The sequence below is a fragment of the Diachasma alloeum genome, unplaced genomic scaffold (genome assembly GCF_001412515.2).
Source record: "Diachasma alloeum isolate Michigan unplaced genomic scaffold, Dall2.0 Dall_scaffold_00255, whole genome shotgun sequence".
Taxonomy (NCBI): Eukaryota; Metazoa; Arthropoda; class Insecta; order Hymenoptera; family Braconidae; genus Diachasma; species Diachasma alloeum.
Window position 1 is genome coordinate 495,793 of NW_021680400.1, and position 25,194 is coordinate 520,986.

General features: G+C 39.4%; 2 protein-coding genes across 4 annotated transcripts in view; one reads left to right on the forward strand and one right to left on the reverse strand.

Annotated features, from left to right (window-relative positions):
• The window catches only part of LOC107037544, a 68,678-nt gene that overhangs the window by 28,380 nt on the left and 15,104 nt on the right, over positions 1 to 25,194 (forward strand). The gene's annotated exons all lie outside the window — the stretch shown is intronic.
• LOC107037546 overlaps positions 13,991 to 25,194 on the reverse strand; it is a 15,720-nt gene continuing 4,516 nt past the window's right edge. Inside the window, exons 3-5 of the mRNA XM_015256160.1 lie at positions 18,162 to 18,338; positions 14,170 to 14,260; positions 13,991 to 14,097 (exon numbers count right to left, since the gene is read on the reverse strand). Of these exons, the coding sequence (XP_015111646.1) occupies positions 14,258 to 14,260; positions 18,162 to 18,338 (180 nt within the window). The 3' untranslated portion in view covers positions 13,991 to 14,097; positions 14,170 to 14,257. The remainder of the gene's footprint in view (positions 14,098 to 14,169; positions 14,261 to 18,161; positions 18,339 to 25,194) is intronic.

A 25,194-nucleotide genomic window follows, 5' to 3' on the forward strand; every position in this document is an offset into this window, starting at 1 on the left:
AAGAGAGGTGAATTTTTAATTACCGGGAGTCACTGTGTGCCGCAAAACAATTATTTTTCTTACTAGCCCCTGACTTTCATGGCAGTTTTTATTCTTTTGTTACCGAGATTAAGGGACGAAAGAGGGTTAATTCATGGGGAATTTAATTCTCCGTCGAACTATCCTTTTTTATCCCTTAATCTCAATTAGGAAGGGAGAGGTGAATTTTTAATTACCGGGCGAATGGTGAAAAGTCAGTGTGCGCCGCGAAAAGATTATTTTTATTACTGGCCCCTGACTTCCATGGCAGTTTTTAATTTTTTGTTACAAAGATTAAGGGATGAAAGAGGGTTAATGAATGAAAAATTTAATTCTCCGTCGAACTGCTCTTTTTCCATTCCTTAATCTCAATTAGGAAGGGAGAGGTGAATTTTTAATTACCGGGCGAATGGTGAAAAGTCAGTGTGCGCCGCGAAAAAATTCTTCTTCTTACTGGCCCCTGACTTCCATGGCAGTTTTTAATTTTTTGTTACAAAGATTAAGGGATGAAAGAGGGTTAATGAATGAAAAATTTAATTCTCCGTCGAACTGCTCTTTTTCCATTCCTTAATCTCAATTAGGAAGGGAGAGGTGAATTTTTAATTACCGGGCGAATGGTGAAAAGTCAGTGTGCGCCGCGAAAAAATTATTTTTCTTACTGGCCCCTGACTTTCATAACAGTTTTTAATTTTTCGTTACAAAGATTAAGGGATGAAAGAGGGTTAATTAATGAAAAATTTAATTCTCCATCGAACTGCTCTTTTTTCATCCCTTAATCTCAATTAGGAAGGGAGAGGTGAATTTTTAATTACCGGGCGAATGGTGAAAAGTCAGTGTGCGCCGAGAAGAAAATTATTTTTCTCACTGACCCATGACTTTGTCGTAGTTTGTATTTTTTTGTTACAGAAATTAAGGGATGCTACGGGGATCGATTGATGGGGAATTTAATTCTCCGTCACACCCTCTGTGTTTCATTCCTTAATATTAATTAGCCAGCAAATGAATCCCCTGAAAAACATTAAGAACATGTTGAGGACGAGGAGGACATAAGTTCCCCTCCGAAACTATCCCTGTGAAAGCGGGACTGCTACTGCTGAGTTACCCGCACAGGCAGTTTGCCCAGCCGTCAGATTCGACCGTGGCGGCATCCCTCCGTTGGGGTCGAACTACTTTTGGCTTGGGGTCAGTCCAGCCCCGGGATCGACTTGGCCTCATGCCACCATAGTGAACACATGTAGTGCGCGTTTTCTGCCCCGTTTTCTTCTGAATTTTGTTAGTCCCTAGCATGCAAAAGTAGTCACTTTCACAAAACTTAGCTTCTATTAGCTCTGTGTGTCGTGATTTCCAGCTTGAAAGACGCTGAAAAACTTTTCCGTTAAAAAAAATTTCGTGTGAACCAAGTCGCACGCCTACCATAACCTTTGCATCGCAACACCCCGGCGCAGCCGAGCCACGTGCCGGCCTGCACATATCTCCACGCTCTCACATCAACATCAAGATGAATAAAGACGATCAAAATCTGCTAAACAACTCGCCCAATGGGCAAAATTCACTCCAACCAGCAGATATCAACCACAATCACAGCAATAAAGAAAATGAAGCAACAGGAAAAACAATCTCTCCACCTCTCATATCCCACAACAATCCCTACCTACCCCAAGGCCCCCCATCCCCTTTTTTATCATCCCTGGAGTTCAATTCAAATCTCTTACCGAGCCAAGACGAGACCAGTACCCTTCTGTATGCTGCCAGACGTTCAGAGTACCTAGAGCATAACCTCTCCAACCAAATACCATACTCCCATCTAACCAACCCTTCTTTCAACACTCTAAAAAACTTCGATAACCCATCTCCAGTTAGTTCAATTACCTCCCCTCTAACTAACCTTGTTGATGAGTACCTCATGACAATTGACCCACAAACCCAAAATAAAAACGTGTTTGGCAAAAGAACTCTTCGAGACGCCGAAGATGATACTGACCCAGATCTCTCAACCACTAAGCCCAAAAAAGTCCAGCATAAATCCCCCCCAGCTCCCCCAATTCAGAATCATGATCCTCATCCCTCTCACACCGCATCAGCAAACTCCACCCCTCTAGACTCCCAAACACACAACACAACCAAAAACAACTCCGAGCCAACCCCTCGTCCTCGACCTACCATCCCTGATAATCTTCGAGCCAATCGATTCCCTCACCATTCCAACAACAGAACATATGAAGTTCTCTTTCAGTCTGATTACTCAGTACCTGATGCCAAACACCTCCATGGCATTCACCTAGCTAAAACAATCTATAAAATCTTGAAAGAGGGCAACCTCGGTGATACCTTCGGAGAAACCAGGAAAATTGGTCACTCAATTTTAGTCCCCTTCCATACAGCAGGGCAAGCCAACGCCGTCATGGACCACGCATTCCTTAAAACTCAAAACATCATTGCTTACATTCCTGAATTCAACCTCTCACGACAAGGCCTGATCAAAGGGGTTCCCCTTAATGTTTCTATCGAGGACCTCAAGACTGACCTCCTCAGCTCTGTTCCCATTATTGATATCTCCCGCTGCAATCGATTTACCAAAACCTCAGATGACGACAGAAGAATGACCCAATCTACCACGATTTTAATTAAATTTGAAGGCCAGATTCTCCCCCCCAAAGTCTCTCTATACAATGTCAGGTTCGACGTCCTTCCCTTCGTATCGCAAGTCAAGAGATGCTCCAACTGTCTTCGTTTCGGACACTCAAAGAAACACTGCCGAATTCCCAAAACTTGCAACCACTGCTCCATGACTGATCACCCCAACTCTGACTGCCCAAAAGCATCAGAAATCCCTAAGTGCATCAACTGTAAAGGCCAACACCCTTCCAACAGCAACGACTGTCCCATACTTCAATTCCAACGCCAAACCCACCAATTCGCTGCTTCAAATGGCATCTCCTACGTAGAGGCACGTCAAATCCTCACATCTAAACGCATCAACAACAACTCCACCACTCTTCTCCACCACCAGCATCCCACCCCTTCACACCCCTCTCCCCACTTCAACCTCACAAACTCATTATTTCCCCCAATCCAAGGCAAAACAGGATCGTCTCACACCCAAAATCGGCTCGCTCATGCACGAGCTTCAACCAGCTCCTAACCAACTCTCCCCAGGGTCCCTTCCCCACACAATTCACCTCTCTTTCTACCCTCTACCCCCCCTAATATTCCCACATCCCACCTCACTCACACCCCTTTTCACACCCACACGACCCACAAACTCCTCAATAAAACACATCCTCCTCAACATCGGTCCCCACCGGACCACGGACACCTATTAATTTCACCCAACGGCGCAAACTATACCAACTTGACCCCCCCACAAGACATTGGAAAATCACCTCATTTATCCAATATCCCACACCCCTACCCCAACACCGCCCCATCATACCTCCCCCAAAACATTCTCCCTATAATGAGTCAGATTAAGATGTTCCTAGACATCTGCCTATCAAAACTTAGCTTGTTGGTAGAGTGTTTTGGACTTTCTGATCACCTAAACCAAATCTCCAACTCCTTTAACTCGATTCAACAGTCTCTCTTCATTCAACCCACCCACCCAAGCATCACATCACCTATGCTTAACCCCCCATCATCTCAACTAAATCCTCACTCTCCTATCTCAGCTAATACCCCAACTCCCTCACCAACCTCCCAAAATGGATAACTCAAACAATCCACACCCCGACACCTCGCCACTTCGCCTGCTCCAATGGAACTGTCGCAGCCTTAGACCCAAAATAGGAGAGCTCCGAAACATTTCACACAAATACGACCTTATCCTTCTATCCGAAACCTGGCTCAAGCCAGAACACCAACCAATCTCCCTTCCGGGCTTCAACCTAATCAGAAAGGACTCTACAGACCAGCAGGGTCTGGGAATTGCACTAGCCATCAGGAACACAATTAACTACTCGCGTATCAAAAATCTTGAACAAATCTCTCCCAATCTATCTAATAGGTGCTNCAACCGCAACCTCGAACTCTCCTTATCCTCGGTAGAGAAAGCAGTCAATAAAATCTCGGAATTTCTAAATGAAAAACGCCTTGAAATTTCCCCTGAAAAATCCAACCTCATAATCTTCTTTAAAAAACACTTTAACCCCTCTGAACACTCCATAAGCATCAATAACTCTCCAGTCGTTGCTGAGGAATCCACCAAATTTCTTGGAATCACCCTTGATTATAGGCTAACCTTCTCCAACCATATTAAGTTNTCCCTTCCGGGCTTCAACCTAATCAGAAAGGACTCTACAGACCAGCAGGGTCTGGGAATTGCACTAGCCATCAGGAACACAATTAACTACTCGCGTATCAAAAATCTTGAACAAATCTCTCCCAATCTATCTAATAGGTGCCAACATTCCAACCACCCATGGCGACTTGGCTGTCATCTCGCTCTACAAAAAACCGCGGACTCGTGTTACAACTATGGAATGGTCTGAGCTTCTCAGCGNCCATCTCTCAACACCCTCTCCTTGAAAAACTCTCGACCCTCCACAACATCTTAGAGAAAAAGAACGCAAATGTCCACAATATTCGAACCAGTCTCCCTGTATACCAATCATACAAAAGACTCCTTAAACACCGACCCAAAATTCACTCTCACACTCATCCAGTCCCATACCAATTCCCCTTCAGCCTCATCAACGCCACACCTCCAATCAACACCTCCCTAGGGAAAAAAATCAAGCAGAATAACAATGCCGACACCACGCTACTAGACGAACTCCACACCGAAAATTNTCTCACAGATAATTTTAAAACTTTGGAAGACATTCCTCGTGATGACCCTCAAAATAAATACGAAGCTTTTATCACTAAAATTATGGAAGCAGTCTCTTTTTGCATCAGAAAATAAAAACAAATCTAGAAATGACCCAAACTCCCCAAACCCCCCACAAACCAAAACCCTTAAAAAGTCAAGAAAAGTTTATCCACCAGCTCCATGGTGGAACGAGACCTGCTCGAAAGCAGTGGCCCTCAGAAGGAAAGCCACCACCACATTTAGAAAATTCGTCACAGAAGAAAACTACATCTCCATGAAAAAACAATCAGCTCTTACTAAGCTCACAATCAGAAAAGAAAAAATAAAGGGATGGGCTAACTATTGCTCCTCGCTAAATAGAAACACCCCTATTAACATAGTTTGGAACAAAATTAAATGGTTTAAAAATCGACACAAACATAGCTCCAACCAACCACCCAAACAAGATAACGAGTCTGCGGCGAAAATGAGAGAGTTCATATTTCTGCCCCGATCTCCCCTCAGACTACAACCCCCCCCCTACCCCCTGTCTTACGCTTTGAATCCAACCCATATCTTGAAAAAGAATTCTTNTGGATCCAAAACCCATGACGGCTTATTCGTTGGTTTCGCAGTATACATCCTAACGCTGAACGTCGAAATAAAGCAACAAATCTCATCATGCGCCTCAATTTTCACCGCCGAAGCCCTCGCAATTCTCCCTGCCCTAGAAGAAGTCCGCCAGCGCAACTTACAAAAAGCCCTAATATTAACAGACTCCCTGAGCGTCCTCGCAACACTCACTAACTTCTCTCTCGAATCCACCTCCCATATCATCTATCAGATCCTCGAACTCTGGTCGCTCCTATCCCTCAGTGATATAGAAGTCTCATTTGTCTGGATCCCCTCCCACATAGGCATCTCTGGAAACGAATCAGTTGACTCGCTCGCCAAGGACGCAATAAAGAATGGTGAAAACAACAACACCCCCATCCCTCACTCTGACTTTAAAGCATCTATCACGAGCCGAATGAAAACCCGAGCCTCCAATCTCCTTCGATTACAAGCCTCTAACTTAAATAAAGGAAAAGAATATTTCCAAAAATATTACACCGGTTGGCACCCACCCTAGTTTCAAAATCTTGACATTGAAAGACCCCAAATATCTACCATCTCCAGACTAAGATCAAATCACTACAACTTAAACCAAAGTCTACATAGAAAAAATATTGTCAACTCCCCCCTCTGCTCATGTAATCAAATCGAATCCTTCGCTCATGTGCTCTGGTACTGTCCCTTATATGCTGGGGAACGCACAGTACTCGTCAAAGCTCTGAAAAAACTCCACATAAATTCCTTCAATCATGTAAAACTACTATCCGCTCCCACCTCCAAAGAATCCTACCTTATAACCAACTACCTTAAATCCATAAATAAACTAGTTTAAAATCCCTGCACTCCTCACAATTCAAATCTCCCACACCAAACCTCGTTACCGACTCCAAAGTTCCTGAAATGCCCAATAGAGGGATAACGGCCGCAAGACAACTTAGTCAGTGCCACAAAAAATCATATCATCATCATCATCATCAACCCCGAGATCTGAGCCTCTACTTTAGTCAATCCTCTTTGCCCTCAATGCCGAGGTGCCACAGCCAACGTTTTCTATGATCTCTGAAGGCGTGTGGATCCATCTAGCCGCAGGCGTACTACTACAAGTTATTAAAATCTCGAAGACGAGGCTCGAATATAATGCATTTCAAATAACGCAGAATTAGTTAACGGAAATCATTTCACTTGTATGAGTGGTACATGCCTGGGCGTAAGATATGAAAAACATCTGTTCATCAGTGAATGTTTCAAATCCTGGAAGCTTTATTTCTCGATTTGAGTTATTGTCCTGCCGCAGACTTTTGTAAGCGCCCAAGGATGCGGAAATTCCCATTAAATCCGACATGTCTTCGTCAATTGTTTGCATGGCTAACTTGTGATTTTTGTAAAAGCTAATGAACTGGTCCATGAAGCACATAGTTTGATTCACATAGCCAATCATATCATCGCGATTTTGAATGATGCTCTCACCAGATGGTACATAGTGAACGGCTGAGAAGTATAGTTATAGAAGAGAATATGCAGCAAATGCCTTTATTAGAGTGTCCGGGGGGGAGCCGGAATTGATCGGCGACCCCCCTCAATGTTGATATTGTGAACGAGTGAAATTACCGCGAAGTATGGGCACTGTCGGCCCATTCTAAGGGGTCCCGCAGTGACAATTTCCATTTCCCATAAGAAATACACAGGGAAAAATTCAACTGAATGGTTGAACTTGACTGTCAGTACGAATTTGCGAGTTTTATCCGTGAAAATGATGGAAATTGTAAGTGTTAGAGTCAATTGAGGTAAGAAAAATTTCATGTCATGATTTCAATGTTATTATAAAAAGTTATTAACAATGAAAATATTAACTTCGATGGATTTGCGAAATGGAGTACTTGTAAAAATCTCAAAAAATTCAATTGACGTTTAAATGGATAGACAATGACGTGGACTCATGTTTCTACCTTTTACAGCCATTTTCTGATGTTTATAACAATTGTTCTTGATGAAAAAATGCATGAAATCTGATTTTCTGAGTTGCAATAGTTTTCACAATAATTTCATAGATTCAAATTTTTGTTTTCCAACTTTTTTGAGCATCCGAGCTCAAAAACAAGCAGAGGAAAGCCTGATTTGGTTTTATTTTGTTAAAATTGATTGGAATGGAAGAAATGAATGGAATGATGTGAGAAACTGTCGTTTGATAAAGAACAAGGGCTTTTCATGATGATTCCAAACCTGTCAGCATCTTTTCGAACGAGGAATGATAGGTGAAAGCAACGAAATAATCTAAGGCTTATGATGGCTCAGTGGGTAGGACGATGGACTTTGAATCTGTTGACTCGGGTTCGAATCCCGGCCCCTCCGGACTGGCCAGGACTATTGGAAATATTCGCATATGCGCCGTGAATCCACAAATTGTATGTTTATCCTTATTGAGGTAACATTCAAAATGAATAGAAAAATAGTGTGAAGAAAGGCATGTGACTGAAATCGATTATTGCTTCATTAAATACGACTGGCGCTCGTCGTACGCGAATCCCCCTTCCTCACCGCCAAACTAACCCTCAGAATTCAATGAATAACAACTATTGAATCAATTAAACCAATATCACTGGATCGAATATACCGAACATTCGTTGGATGCATAGGACAGAGAGAAACATCTTGCAAGATACTCTTGTCCTTTCCTCCCCCAATTTCACTACTTGTTTCCCAGAATCAAAACAATGTAACAGTTCTGAGTTTTCTATAGCTATTTAATTGTGTGCCTACCTCAGTCTACTGTTCGCATCAATAGAGTACAGATCGTGATTACCACCTCATCTCTGCAATGGGGGGGTCGCGTGCAAAGAAAAATTCTAGTGAAATTTACTTAGTGGGGAGTGTTTTACAGAAAATTGATGGTCGTAGATTACCTACTAATTGTGAAGTGTTGAAACTGTTTTTTTATCATCATCAACAATCAAATAAAACAAAACGTGACAAAGCACTGCAAGTTGCAGATGAAATCTCAATTTTCTGGGATCAATCAACGATTAAAACTTGTCGTCACAGAGATATTGCGGAGAAAATACTCAAATTACATGGAGAGTGGCAGAACTTACAAAAATGTGCAGCTCGCAAGAATTCAATTACACAGAAAATGAAAGAAGAAGAATTCCAGAAGAAGTTGAATGAATTATTCGATATCACTCATCACAGCTTGGGACCTCTGCCGAATACTATGCAAGATCAATTTCTGCAAGGCCAGGTGGTTTCATCCCACATGATCTCGTCAATGATGCTGAAAGTGTGACTTAAACGCAATCAAATATCGTTAAAAACAGTGACGAATCGAATGGGGGTATTGCTGATTCTGGTGAGTGGAAAAATGGAATCATCCATATTCAATGTTATAGAATTCGGTTCTATTCTAGTTGAATTTTGATCCGTTAACACAGCGTTTATTTGCACGATGGTTTTTTCGCGTTTTAAGATCTTGGTGAGACGGTCAGTGATTCTGGAGGATGGAACACTCCTGAAAATACTCGAGACTACTCAGGTAAATGTAATTCTCAGAAGGATCAGAATCGTGAATGAAAAAAGAAGGATTCTTTAGCGATTATCTTCTTCTCAGGTGCGGATGAAATTTTCAATGTTGAAGAAATGGATGAAGATGATGATGAGTCTGGTAATCTATTGTTATTTCTAAAAATCTTTCCGTCAGTCGATTTTCCAGAAAAAATTTTTTTAAAAATGATTATAATTTGCTTCAGTTTCGTATCGTTCAGTATCCACAAATATGGCAGTTAGCGATGATCATGATGATTCAGAGGGGGAGATTTCGGACTATGAAGAGGAACTTGAGAGCAATCCTTGGAGTGAAAAAATGAATACCATGACGCCGGAGCTTGTTGCAGTTCTTGACAGAACAAATACGTCCAGTCGTGATGCTTCCTACATATTCGCAGCTCTCCTGAGAAGTCTTGGCCTCGACATTCAGAATTACAGCATTAGTAAGACAGCAATCCATGAAAATCGTATAAAAATGCGAATAGAGATGGTGGCTGAGTTTAAAGAAAATGTGGAATTTCCTGACGACTTATGATGATGATGAAAAGAAAGGAAGTAGAAAAGTGGAAAGACTAGCAATTTTAGCATCAGGTTCTGATACTGAACAATTATTGGGTATCCCAAAATTGGAAACGCCCACTGGAATTGCCACAGCTATTGCTGTATTAGAGGCTCTGGACGAGTGGGGGATAACAGATCAAGTCAAGGGGCTATGTTTTGATACAACGAGTGTCAATACAGGTAATGAGATGAATTCAATACTAAAATGACTCGGAATTAATCTAGTCTGAGATTCCACTCGACAGGTCGTAAGAATGGAGCTTGCGCACTAATTGAGGAGAAATTAGGGCGAAGAATATTGGATTTGGCTTGTCGACATCACATCCCTGAAATCATGTTGAGGAAAGTCTTCGAAACCTGCTGGCCAGTAACCATAGGCCCAAATGTGACTATTTTCGAGAATTTCAAACGAGAATGGCCCAAAACTGATACTTCAAAATTCAAAATCGGTTTGGATGATCCTAAAATTGCTGGGAGAATAGGAAATAAACGACGTGAGATCCTGGAATTCATAAACAAACAGTTTCAGGTATATTGTCGGATTTTATCATTGTAACTGACGTTTGAATTGTAATCTTCATTCAATATGATTCAGTTCTTAGCGCAATCGACAGAAATTTTCTGTTAGAATATTCAATAGATCTCTATTGCAATTCTGATATCTGATTTGCTCTCTGTAAGCACCTTACTTTTTCCTTTTATAGATCGATTTTCTCTTCTATTTCTCGTTCAATTCTGTCAAACATTTCCAGCATTTTCAACCACGAGATGACTATCGGGAACTATTAGAATTAGGTTCTATATTTCTGGGTGCGGTACCACCTCGTGGAATAAATTTCAAAGTCCCTGGAGCAGCTCATCACGCACGATGGTTGGCGAAAGCAATTTACAGTCTGAAAATTTTTATGTTCAAAGATCAATTCAGTAGTGAAGCGGTAAACCAAGTTAAGTCGATTTTGACTATTAGCCAGTTTTTGCTGAATATCTCGGAATCTAAGAGAGATAGTAAAATTTTTCTCATGATTTTTTTTATAACGCTCTATTGGCTCTACAAAAAAAGGTCATGACAAAAATCTTTCTATCTCTTTTAGATTCCGAGATATTCGTCAAAAACTAGCCAATAGTAAAAATCGACTTAACCCGGTTTACCGCTTCGCTACTGAATTTGAATTGGAAGTNAATTCAGTAGTGAAGCGGTAAACCAAGTTAAGTCGATTTTGACTATTAGCCAGTTTTTGCTGAATATCTCGGAATCTAAGAGAGATAGTAAAATTTTTCTCATGATTTTTTTTATAACGCTCTATTGGCTCTACAAAAAAAGGTCATGACAAAAATCTTTCTATCTCTTTTAGATTCCGAGATATTCGTCAAAAACTAGCCAATAGTAAAAATCGACTTAACCCGGTTTACCGCTTCGCTACTCAATTTGAATTGGAAGCTTCAGAAGTTGAGGGATTGCGCGAAATATGTATTTTCATTATTCTTCATTACATAGAATATTGGTTTACTGCCCCCAGTGCCATTCAAGCTCCTCTTTCCGATTTAACACTGATTCAACGATTAGTAGAATATTCAAAGATCAATCCAAAAATTGCTAACGCGGCACTTTCGAAGGCTACGGAACAATTGTAGTATTTGTCAGAGGAATTGATCGCTCTGGGGTTTTTCGATGGATCAGTCTCAAGAGATGTTAAGATTAGAATGAGAGAAGCAATGAATATGAGAAAGAGTAAACGACAGAATTTGAAGAGAATCACTGTGAAAACAAAAGATTGTAAATCATTCTTAGCAAAAGATTTAAGCGACTTTGTCACGAGCGAATCATGTAGTTTATTTGAGATATTTGCGATACCCACCGGTTTTTTGGCTAAAGATCCCGATGAATGGTCATCTGATAGCGATTATCAACTCGGTCTGAGCAAATTAAGGAATTTGAAAGTGACTAATGATGTTGCTGAGAGAGGTGTTGCTCTCATACAAAAATTCAATAAATCTTTCACTAAGAATGAGGGACAAAAACAATGTTCACTTCAGATTATTCAAAATCATCGAAAGGATCATCCTAATCCAAACAAAAATGAAGTTTACAAGATTGCAAAGAAGAGAATAAAAAAATAATCATTTGTGAATCAAAATTTGCTGCTTCTCATAATTTTTTCTTTTTATTCCAGTCAGGGTGAATTGCCCATTTGCGGAACACGGCCAAAGAACGGAACAAATTTGATATTTTGGTTAAACTTGTTCATGTACGACAATTCAACACGCATACAATATTTCAATCAAAAAGTTATTGGTCCGGCCATGACGTCATACTGAACATTTTGAGGTCAGAAGATTTTCATAATAAACACTTTAAGGTGTTCCGTTTTTAGGACTAAATGTTCCATAAATGGGCAGTTCTACCCGAATTAGAGTCCATTCGCTCATCAAATCTCATTGAATTTAAGTTTCTGAAATGATTTGAAGCATATTTCTATCAAGAATTTTTTCCCGTCGAATTTGTTGTAAATAAAAACATGATTTAAAACTTATTTCTTGGTCTTCTTCTCTTTCAACACCTGTCTCCTAGGTGGACTACAATATTTCACGCTATCTTTATGGTTACTGTCACTTAAACTTAATGCCTTTTTCTTTTCCCAAGGACCGACTGATTCTGGTGAGTGAATCAGGCTTTCCTCTGCTTGTTTTACATGTTTAAAAATTATTTTATCCGTAATTTTTGAGCTCGGATGCTCAAAAAGTTTGGAAAACAAAAATTTGAATCTATGAAATTATTGTGAAAACTATTGCAACTCAGAAAATGAGATTTCATGCATTTTTTCATCAAGAACAATTGTTATAAACATCAGAAAATGACTGTAAAAGGTAGAAACATGAGTCCACGTCATTGTCTATCCATTTAAACGTCAATTGAATTTTTTGAGATTTTTACAAGTACTCCATCTCGCAAATCCATCGAAGTTAATATTTTCATTGTTAATAACTTTTTATAGTAACATTGAAATCATGACATGAAATTTTTCTTATCTCAATTGACTCTAACACTTACAATTTCCGTCATTTTCAGGGATAAAACTCGCAAATTCGTACTGACAGTCAAGTTCAACCATTCAGTTGAGTTTTTCCCTGTGTATTTCTTATGGGAAATGGAAATTGTCACTGCGGGACCCCTTAGAATGGGCCGACAGTGCCCATACTTCGCGGTAATTTCACTCGTTCACAATATCAACATTGAGGGGGGTCGCCGATCAATTCCGGCTCCCCCCCGGACACTCTAGCCTTTATACATCAAATACATATTTGATTAATTCAGTAAAATTTAGTCGAACCTACTTTTACTATCGAATATATGACCGAATTCGTGACCAATTACGGTACCTATTACTCCGTAATTCAGGTAACTAGAAGCAGAAGAAAAAATGAACACAAGTGGGAAATTGCTTTTGTCACAGCACAATCAACATATTTTTTCTGATAAATTAAAAATTTGTTTCCGAATGAAATTTTCTACGACGATATATTTCCAACTGAATTTCAATGATTCATTCAAGTAAATATTGCCCCAACCTTGGCAGCCAACATTGAACCAACATTGGCCCAACATTGTCCCGACCTTGGCAGACAACATTGCCCCAACGTTAAAATTTTTATTGGTTTAAAAATTAGTTATCTTGATTCAAAAAATTGAAATTTCGTATTTGACGAATACAATGCCTTCATTCGGAAGCAAAAATATTAAATTCTAGCCCATGATATTCATTCAAAACTTACTCAGACACTGTGGAACCGAAGAAAGGCAGTTGGAGATAACCTGCACTTATGACTAAAATGAAATATCGAAACTATGAGTGAAAATTTCAAAAAATAGCATACGATATTCACTCTTCCATAGAGATTTTCACGTCAACGACTTGAAAATATAGAACCAAATTAGGTTTACTCACCGATTTGGTTATGAGGGAACCGATACGCGGCGTTCGCCTTCACGGGAGATATAGCCCATCTGCAAAAATATACCATTGTAACAAAAATCTGAAGTGATTTTCTTATCAGCATTGAGTCTTTCATCCATTACCTGTTCAGACTTTCGGCTCTGGTTAACAAGTTGAAAGTGTACCTCTTCTGGTACCTCCAGAAGCTCAAACAATTATTCAAATAGTCTAAACCAATCGTCAACTGCAGACATCAATTACTTCAAATTATACTCTACGTTTTTTCCAATGCATCGTGATAAACAGTTTAAAAAGTTTAACGTGCCGGGAGCACGTGTAAAAAACTTGGTCAAAAAAACCTGGTCAAAAACGTGAAAAACTTGTTTTCAATTTTTTTTTAGTTATCAAGTTGTTCTGACGAAGGTTTTTTTAACGGGAGTTTTTAAAACTTGGACCCAATTTGCATACCTCTTTATAATGATGTTCAATGGCCGTCCGATTCCTGTACCAATCTGGCATTCCAACTAAAATTTCAGTTCTATCAACGTTTTCTACGAATGCCTGTTTAATATCTTCAGGCAGCCAATTGGAATTATTTATTTGATGACGCAATTCGTTTTGCACATTTTCTGCTATTCTTTTAACCTAAAAAATGGAGAATATACATGGATCACTGTATGATAGATAAATTGAGAATATTATTGTCATTATATTCACAGCTTCACGACTGTCATTTCCAAAGTAGTTTTCAGCGAACCAATATCCCTCAGCACAGACCATCTTTGTTTCCTTAAGACATTCCCGCTCACTACGAAATATTCAGTGATGAGTATTTTTTTTCGTCACTGGGTCCAATAAACCGCAATTTTAATCTCGCTTCACTCGGTTAAATCGCGGTTTTCGGGCCAAATGACAAAAAATATTGTTCTTCACACGGCATAAAAAAACTTTTCTAGCTCATATTATGGCAACCATCGGTGGGCTGCAAACTCACACTCGCCAGAATAGTATGTTTCGATACGAGGGCTGATAAAAGGGAGATATGCCGAGGACAGCCAATCACACGAGCTGAAAATTCCCGTCTCACATGTGTCGAATAATATTTTTTGACAGTAATGTTACGTTCAGGGAGTGGGCGAATTGTGCCTTTTTCGTTTACAAGTAAACAAAAAGACTTTTCATCACAATGTGTGGAAAAGGGACATTTTAGGCACGCGAAGCGTGAAAAATGTCCCTTTCGTCGCGAAATATACTCTTCTGCACTTGTCTCAAAATATACTATTTCGTTTACTTTTCGTTTACGAGTCAACGAATTAGTATATTTCATTACGAGTGCGGAAAAGTGTTTTTTGGCTCGTGGGAGGTTTATAGCACGAGCCGAAGGTGAGTCAAAAAACACTTTTCCTACGAGTATCGAACGATATTATCTCGATGTTTTTTTCATCTTTCGTCATTTGAAATTGTCAATTCAGTCCTGCATCATGCAGAATTTTTGAAAAATTATAAATGAATAATCAAAAAAAGTAGAAGAAATTCTTAATTTTTTCAAAGAACATTTTTAATTTATATACAGAATAAGTTGAATAACAAGAAATTGAAAAATGTATCTGATTTAGGGTGACAAATGGCGGCCTGTCACCCAATATCATGCAGGGGTAAGACTGATTTCGTAAATCTTTTCCCACACTGCACAGAGACATTTATTACGGAAAAGACTCTTTGAAAAAAGTTGTAATATTTTAGAAAATTTTTAATCACACTTTTGTCATATAAAAATGAAAGATGAGTACATACCACTGTTTTGAAAATTGAGATACATTGCTGTCACTTTCCATGATGAGTTAGTGTTTTGCTATCCACTATGGAAAATGACAGCTAATAGATAATTTGCCACAGCGAATCAGATATTTGTAATTGCCACTTTTTTCAACTCATTCTGAGTCTCAATTACAAACGCTCTTTGAAAAAGTTTAGAATCTTTTCTTTGTTTTTTTGTATCATTCTATCATAATTTATGGGAATTTCTATATGATGTACCACTCAATTGACAATTTTGGATTACGAAAGATGAAAAAAAACCAGATAATATTCGAGAGATAGTACACCCGGGCATTAATTGTTTACAATTATTCTCATTGCAAAAAGCAATACAATCGAGGATAATCATATATCCCAACTTATCTCCTGTCCAACTCTCGACATAGAAAACTGATCATACTAACCGATTTCGGGTCACTTTAAACCCAGAGGATATGTTCTGCATTTCTTCGGTAGTATATCTCAAAACTCGACTCACGAAATGCCAATGAATGTAATTAACTGCAAAAGATATTAGCTTTATATTCTGGGTGAAAATGAAAATGGATTAAATATTCCATTACCTATTGTACGCTTTTGTGTAGAATACAACAATTGGGGTAGAAGGCGATAATACGGGTCCACCAACTTGACACGATACTTCCCGTATAGTTCAATTCCGTTGAGAATGTAATGACGTTCAATAATTTTCTTCCAGTAAATCTGAATTATATGAATAATTATGAAGATAAGAGAGTGAGTTGGGGGTCTAGTAAAGTTAATTTGAATTAATATTTTACCTCTTCCGTTAAATATGTCAACTCTGGATGAAAATCTATTATCACGACTTTGGACTGATTCCTCATCTAGAAATAATTGGACAATGGTATTGTTTTTATAAATGAGTATAGTTATTGTTGCTAATAGATTAGCAATTTGCTTACGAATGGGCTCTCGTTTTTTAATTCTTATTTCACTATTCTCTTCTCCTAGTTTTTCATGTCATAGTACTATCATCAGTTGAAATGTCATTAAAATTTTGCGTATTATTTCGTTCTGTCAAATAATTCTACATTCAGAACCTCTCGAGACTCGAATTGGTCTTCAGTTCGGGTTTAATCCAGGTTTAATCCGGCAATGTGAATGCAGAATGCATGAGTTCTGGCAAAACTTTTTTGAGGGAGAACAAGCCCAGAGGAGAAGAGAAGACAAATAATGGAAGCGGAAAATAAAGGGAACTCTACACTGAGAGAAAAACGCGACAAAGTTCTCAAACAAGTCTTACTTGTGCCAAGAAAATAGTTTTTTGAAAATTATCAAAAGATTTTTTTGTGCCAAACATGCAGAGTGTGCCGGAATGAAAAATTTTTGTCGCAAAAATAGATTTAAGGCTCGGGTGTACTATCTTTCGAACATTATCTTGATGTTTTTTTTCGTCTTTCGTCATCTGAAATTGTCAATTAAGTTCTGCATCATGCAGAAGTTTTGAAAAATTATGAATGAATAATAAAAAAAAAGTGGACAAAATTCCCTATTTTTTCAAAAAGTATTTTTAATTTATATTCAGAATAAGTTGAATAACAAGAAATTGAAAAATGTATCTGATTTAGGGTGACAAATGGCGGCCTGTCACCCAATATCATGCAGGGGGAAGACTGATTTCGTAAATCTTTTCCCACACTGCACAAAGACATTTATTACGGAAAAGGCTCTTTGAAAAAAGTTGTAATATTTTGGAGAATTTTTTAATCATACTTTTATCACATAAAAATGGCAGATGACTACATACCACTATTTTGAAAATTGAGATACCTAGCTGTCACTTCCCATGAGGAGTTAGTGTTTTGTTATTCACCATGGAAAATGACAGCTAATCCATAATTTGCCACAGCGAATCAAATATGTGTAATTTCCACTTTTTGCAACTAATTCTGAATCCCAATTAAAAACGCTCTTTGAAAAAGTTCAAAATTTTTTCTATATGGGATGTCCGTCCAGCTTCACTCCCGATCGTACTCTGCTCTCTGGTGAGTCCAGAAAACTCATCAAAGCTCGTCAAGGGCCCAAGTTACTTAGCTAAGCAGTCTCACGGTTTTTTGTACTAATATTGTCTTGTGCCATCATTGACACAGACTAACACAGTCAAATAGTTCAGGACACCTGAACTGGACTTGCACAAACCGTGGGACTGCTTACCATGATGTCTACATGACACCATGGGATTGCTGACCAATGTCTGGGTGACAGGAAAGAGAAATCACATTTCTCGTTCCCACCATTCAGCGTTATATTATTATTTAATATAATTATTAACTAAATCGACGTATTGATCGATTCCAATACGTCACAATGATGTACTACTCAATTGACAATTTTGGATTACGAAAGATAAAAACAAATCCAGATAACATTTAAAAGATAATACACCCGGGCCTTAATAGTTAAAAAAAAACTGCATTCTCTGTAGACGCAAGAAATGTCATTTCTAGCACTACTCCTTTGTTATTCGATACTCCAATACGTATTTTGCTCCCGAAAAATCTTTGTTTTATGCGGAACAAGGGATAGTAGTTTTGCGTTTCGGCTGTCTAATAATCACAGATAAGAAATGAACCCTTGAATGAAACAATAATAGTGATATGATAGCAATCTTGTAACTTAGGGATAAAATATTAGTTGATAAATTTTCCTCTATATGAGATATTTTCATCCTGAAAGCACCGTCTGGTGTGAATTATCCGCCGCTTGAACCAAATATTTCGTTGCTGTCGAAAAAAGACTTTCGAATTCGAACCAAACAAATTCTTTTTTGCCAATTTTCAACCAACGATTTTGTTGGCCCAAACAAGACTTGTTTGACAGCGTGTTTGTTTTTCTCTCAGTGTATTGTACAGATAACAAATTGCGATTACCAATTTCAGCTGCTTCTCGAAATTGTAGACATCATGAATGTCCTTCTCTAATTGTTCAGCAGAGACGTTAGCCTGATTATGACTAATGAATACCTCAAGAATGGGTTTAAGAAGCGTTCGATAATCTTCATAACCAATTCTGGTCAAAGGCAAATCATCGGCTTTCGGTGCATTTACCTGGAAATGTTTGATGATTATCACTGCAAAAACTCCGGTCTTATTCTAAGACCGAAATGTCCGAATCGTAAGACCGGATTGTCCGAATTTTTAAGTACTCAAATTGATCTTAAAATGTAAGATCGATCACCGATCTCATTGCTATTTTATTTTAAATTATGCAGTGCTGATTGTCAGATTGCCCAGGGAAGGGGAGGGTTCATACCCAAGTCTTTCTAACCCTCATTTTTCGACCCTTACATTCTGACCCTTCAATCCAGGCCATTATAGTCAAATTTTATATTCTGACCCTTATACTTTGACCTTCATATTTTGACCGGAATATTTTGACTTCCCATTGAAGGTCACAAATAAGGGTCAAAATAAAAGTCAGATATAAGGATCAGTCTGAGGTCAAAAATAAGGGTCAGTAATAAGGGTGCAATGAGGGTTAGCAATGACAGTCAGAGATGAGGTTCAAAAATAATGGTTAAAATCATTGTTGATTTTTGTTCTTCCATTTTTTAAATGCTGCGGGAGAAGGGGAGGGGGGCGAAGGGGTTAGAACCAAATCTTAATACTCATTATTGTTAATTTTTGTTTTTTCATTTTCGGCGCGGCGCGGTGTAAGGGAAGGGGGGCAGAAGGGGTTAGAACCAAATAATAATGAAAATTACTGTTGATAGATTTTTTCCTTTTTAGAGCAGAGGCGAGGGGGAGAGGGTGTGAAGGTGTTACAGAACTAAATAATTACATTAATTATTGTTTTTTTATTGTTTTTTGAGTTAGAGCCAAATAATAATGATTATTATTATTGATTTTTTTCCCCTTTTTGGAACAGAGTGGCGGAGGGGGAGAGGGCGGAAGGGATTATAGAGCCAAATAATGATGATAATTATTGTTTTATCACTTTTGGGGCGGCGGGGTGTGGGGGAGGGGGTGGAAGGGGTTAGAGTCAAATAATAATCATAAAAATTGTTAATAATTTTTTTTCCCTTTTGTGGAGCAGAGAGGTGGAGGGGGAGGGGATGAAGTGGTTATGGAGCCAAAAAATAATGATAATAATTGTTTTCTCATTTTCAGGGCGGCGGGGTGTGGGGGAGGGGGTGAAAGGGGTTAGAGTCAAATAATAATCATAAAAATTGTTGATAATTTTTTTCACCTTTTTGGAGCACAGTGGCGGAGGGGGAGGGGACGAAGGGGTTATAGAGCCACAAAATAATGATAATAATTGTTTTTTCTTTTTCGGGGTGGCGTGGTGTGGGGGAGGGGGTGGAAGGGGTTAGAGTCAATTAATAATCATAAAAATTGTTAATAATTTTTTTTCCCTTTTGTGGAGCAGAGAGGTGGAGGGGGAGGGGATGAAGTGGTTATGGAGCCAAAAAATAATGATAATAATTGTTTTCTCATTTTCAGGGCGGCGGGGTGTGGGGGAGGGGGTGAAAGGGGTTAGAGTCAAACAATTATCATAAAAATTGGTGATAATTTTTTTCACCTTTTTGGAGCACAGTGGGGGAGGGGGAGGGGACGAAGGGGTTATAGAGCCACAAAATAATGATAATAATTGTTTTTTCTTTTTCGGGGTGGCGTGGTGTGGGGGAGGGGGTGGAAGGGGTTAGAGTCAATTAATAATCATAAAAATTGTTAATAATTTTGTTTCCCTTTTGTGGAGCAGAGAGGTGGAGGGGGAGGGGATGAAGTGGTTATATAGCCAAAAAATGAAGATAATAATTGTTTTCTCATTTTCAGGGCGGTGGGGTGTGGGGGAGGGGGTGAAAGGGGTTAGAGTCAAATAATAATCATAAAAATTATTGATAATTGTTTTTAACCTTTTTGGAGCACAGTGGCGGAGGGGGAGGGAACGAAGGGGTTATAGAGCCACAAAATAATGATAATAATTGTTTTTTCTTTTTCGGGGCGGCGGAGTGTGGGGGAGGGAGGTGGAAGGGGTTAGAGGCAAAAAATAATGATAATAATTATTGATAATTTTTTTTCTGCTCTTTGGAGCAAGGGGGGCGGAGGGGGAAGGGCGGAAGGGATTATACAGCCAAATAATAATGATAATTATTGTTTTCTCACTTTCGGGGTGGCGGGGTGTGAGAATTACGACACATGGAAAATCCAGGTAGAAGCATTACTCGTAAAATATGATGAATGGGGGTATGTGTCTGGAGAAATTGTGGAGCCTGAAGTGACAGCTGACGATGCAGCATCACAGCAAAGGGCAACAGAATGGGTGAGAGATGATAGAAAAGCCAGATCCGACATCATTCTGAATATCAGCCCGTCTGAAGTGAAATTAGTTAAGGGCTGTGCAACATCGAAAATGATGTGGGACAAGCTGAATTCAATCTACCAGTCGAAGGGACCGCAGAGGAAGTCAACATTATTGAAAAAGCTCGCAGTAATGAAACTGGAAGGAGGGGGAGATGTCCGAGATCACCTGAATAATTTCTTTGATGCTATCGATAAATTACAAGAGATGGAAATCGAGGTGAATAAAGAATTATTGGTGATAATGTTATTACAAAGTCTTCCACAGAGTTATGAAGTCTTTCGTTGTACAATGGAATCTCGAGATACACTACCTGAACCAGAGGATTTACGTGTGAAGATCATGGCAATCAATGATGGGAAGAAATGTGAGTCACAGAGTGCAACTCAGGATGCTATGTTAGCTAAGAAGAAATCCAACGAGAAGAATAAAAATTCAGGAGAAAAGAAGTTTCCATATCGATGTCACCGTTGTCACAAGAAGGGACACATGGCTGTCAATTGTCCCGAAAAGGAGAAAGACTCGGATAAAGTCAATAATGCAGAAACAGAGAGTTTTTATGCCAGGAGTGAAGAATCGGTGGAGGAAACAGCGTGGGGAGGAGTCTCGTTGGATAACAGCAGTGAGTGGTGCTTGGACAGTGGCTGCACCTCACACTTATGGAAGAATGAAGAGAATTTCATTGAATTAAATAAGAAGAATTGTGGAAAATTGAATCTAGCCAGCGATGTATCGGCGGAAATTGTTGGAAAGGGCACTGTAAGGCTGACATCTGAGTTGGATGGGAATATCAAAAATGTGAATCTGAGAAACGTGGGATATGTTCCTGCTTTGAGAATGAACTTATTATCAGTTGGGAAAATCATAGATCAGGGATTTAAAGTAATTTTTGATGATCATTCCGCCACAATTATCAATAAGGATGAAAAGGTAATTCTCAAAGATGAAAGATCAAATGCCCTATATTTGATCAAGGAGAGACTGATGAATACAATTCTGTCGAGAGTGCTGAAGCAAATGCATCCAGATTGAATACGAAAGAGATATGGCACAGGAGAATGGGCCACCTTAAGTACAGGGATCTTCAAGAGGGTCACAGGAAAGGAAAAATAAAGGGACTTGAACTTGGAGGATCAAAAGAAAATCTGGACTGTGAAGTTTGCATTCAGGGGAAGATGACAAAATCTCCATTTCCAACGAGAGGAGGAAAATCATCTAAATTATTTGAGATTATTCATACAGACGTCTGGGGACCTGCGAGAATTGAATCAAATGGGAAGGCTAAATACTTCGTAACTTTTATCGATGAGTACTCTGGATGGTGTGAGGTACGTCTGATAAAATCGATGAGTGAAGTTTTTACCGCTTTCAGAGAATACAAAACTCTCGCTGAGAATCAGACTGGAAAGAGAATAAAATATCTACAATCTGATAATGGCAAGGAGTATGTCAATTATGCTTTTGATGACTTCCTGAAGGAGAATGGGATTGGAAGAAGACTAACTGTGACGCATACACCAGAGCAGAATGGGCTGGCTGAGAGAAGAAATCGCACTTTAGTTGAAATGGCCAGGTGTATGCTGATCCAGTCGAGTTTATCATTATCATTCTGGGGTGAAGCCATCAATACTGCCAACTACACACGAAATTGATGTCCTTCGAGAGCATTGGATGGGAGAACTGCACATGAACTGTGGACTGGAAAAATACCAAACGTGTCCTACTTCCGTGAATTTGGTTGCAACGTCTACACGCGCAAGAGGGAGCAGAACCCTGGAAAATTTGATGCTCAATCTACAAAGGAGATCTTTGTTGGATACTCGGAGAAGTCCAAGGCATACAGAGTTTGGATTCGAGAAATTCGTGAACGAGTCCAGAATCAATTCGAGGATGAATCCAAAAACTACTGATGCTGCTGGGGGATCCAAGGAGAATCGAGAGGGAAGAGACCTTGAATTCATGATGAATCCTGTTACAAGAGAAACTATTACCAGGGGTGAGGAAGCGCTCGATGACTGGTTTGACGCTGAAGAGGAAGAAAGTGACTACGAGGAAGAGATTCAACATGATTCAGACCATGATGGTGGAGATCCGAATGGCAGAGTTGAACCTGGGAATCGTCATGTTGAACCTGGACCCGGCGTTGACGTTCAACCAAATCATGAGCCAGTTCTAGAGCCAGTTCCACAAATGAAGAGAGGAAGGGGAAGACCTGGTAAAATACTCACTGGACTCAGGGGAAGACCGAGGCTGAATTATCATCTCGTGGAGGCTGCTGAAGAAGTTGGTGGGGAAGCAGATGAGATTGTAGGACTCGCAGAAATCCCACTGAAAGAGGCATTGGAGGGACAAGACTCAGAGGAATGGCTGGAGGCAATGGCATCAGAAATGAAATCCATCATCAGGAATGATACTTGGAACTTAGTCTATCGGCCAGCAAAAGCAAAAATTGTAGGAAGTCGTATTGTCCTGAGAAACAAATACAATGCTGATGGAACTTTGGAGAAAAGGAAGGCGAGAATTGTAGCAAGGGGTTTCACTCAACGTCCCGGCATAGACTACAACGAGATCTTCGCTCCAGTGGCACGACAAAATTCCATACGAATGATCACGTCAATTGCAGCACAATATGAACTGGAAATAAAACAATTCGACGTGACTACTGCATATTTGAATGGGATTTTACATGAGAAGATTTCCATGGAAGTACCAGAGTGCTCAGAAAAAATCATGAAGAAAATTCTCAGAACAGAACCTGAAGGGAGTGAAATACATAGAAAAACGAGAATTATGCTTCAGAAATTCCAAAAAGGGGATCAAGTTTGTGAGATGAAGAAGGCCCTGTACGGATTACGTCAGGCTGGGAGGAGTTGGTACGAGACATTATGTCAAGAATTGAATCGTTTTGGACTAAATCAATCGAAGAATGACCCTTGTGTATTCTATTTGGGACGAGGGGAAGAAATATTCATTGTTGCCATTTATGTAGACGACATTCTGGTCGTATCGAAACATGAGAAAATGATCAAAAATTTTGAGAGAGTTATCTGGAGTTTTCGAATTCAAGAATCTCGGAAACGTGAAATATTGCTTGGGAATCGAATTTTCAAGAAACCAAGGAGAAATAACCATGACTCAGAGGGGCTACTTGAATGACATTCTTGAGAAATTTGGAATGAAGGACTCCAAATCCGTGACTACTCCAATTGAACTGGGAACGAGACCAACGAAATGTGAAGGCAGTTCAGAGCTCGAAAAATGGAAGGATCTACAGTACAGAGAACAAGTGGGATCATTAATATGGCTCTCTGTATGCACAAGGCCAGATATCAGTCACGCTGTGAGTTATCTCAGTCAATACAATTCCTGCTACGATCAAACACATTGGATTGCTGCAAAAAGGGTACTCAGATACTTGAATGGCACACGAGACGTTGGGTTGAAGTACAGAAAGACATCAGCACCATTGCTGGGGTACGTGGATGCTGACTGGGCGAACTGCGTTCATGATCGGAAATCATACACTGGATTTGCATTTATTCTGGGAGGATGTACAATTTCCTGGGAGTCTAAAAAGCAAAGGACAGTTGCTTTATCGTCAACGGAGGCTGAATACATGGCACTGAACGAGGCTGCTAAGGAGGCTGTATATCTGCAGCGTTTTCTGGTCGAGTTGGGTTTTGAGAATCTTGCCAAAGGAAAATTGATGTGTGACAACAATGGGGCTCTGAAATTAGCTAAGAACCCTGTTTTTCACAATCGAACAAAACACATCGACGTGAAACATCATGCTCTGAGGGACATCGTCAGCAGCACTGGTCCAAAGTTGGAATATGTATCTACGAACGAGATGGGGGCTGATATTCTGACCAAGGTACTGGCGAGACCTAAGCATCAGCAATGTCTCGAAATTCTGGGAATTTCATTAAATTAAAAATTGAAATAATCCACATATCGAGGGGAAGTGTTGAAGAGAGCGAATTGAGCGATAGGTGGATGTTTGGTTATCAAGGGGTTGTTGATTGGGCTTATTGATTGATATTCGTTCATCGGACGTTGAAGTACTGGCATGTACACTGATTAAAATACATTTGTTATTTGGATCTTCGTTTACCTTTCCTTAATTAATACTAATTACTTCAAGATAAACCATTAATTTTGGCCCGTCCATTTGACCCTTGTGACCCTTAGATTTTGAACCGTAGATTTTGACCTTTAGAGTTTGACCTTGTATTTTGACCGTTAGTTTTTTTACCTTTGTGACCCTTAAATTTTGAACCATGGATTTTAACCCTTGTGCCCCTCAATTTTGAACCTTACGTTTTGACTCTTGTATTCAGATGCTTACGTTTTGACCCTTGTAACCTTTACAATCGAAACATTGGATGTTGACCTTTATATTCAAGCCCTTCTACTTTGATGCTCATGACCCTTAGAATTTCGCCCATGTAATCCTTAAATTTGAAACCTTAAAATTTGACTCTTATATTCAGACAATTGTCGTTTGACTCTCATGACCTTCAAATTTTTACCCTTGCGACCCTACAATTTTGAATCTTCGATTTTGGGTTTGATATTCAGATCCCTTTATTTTGACCCTTA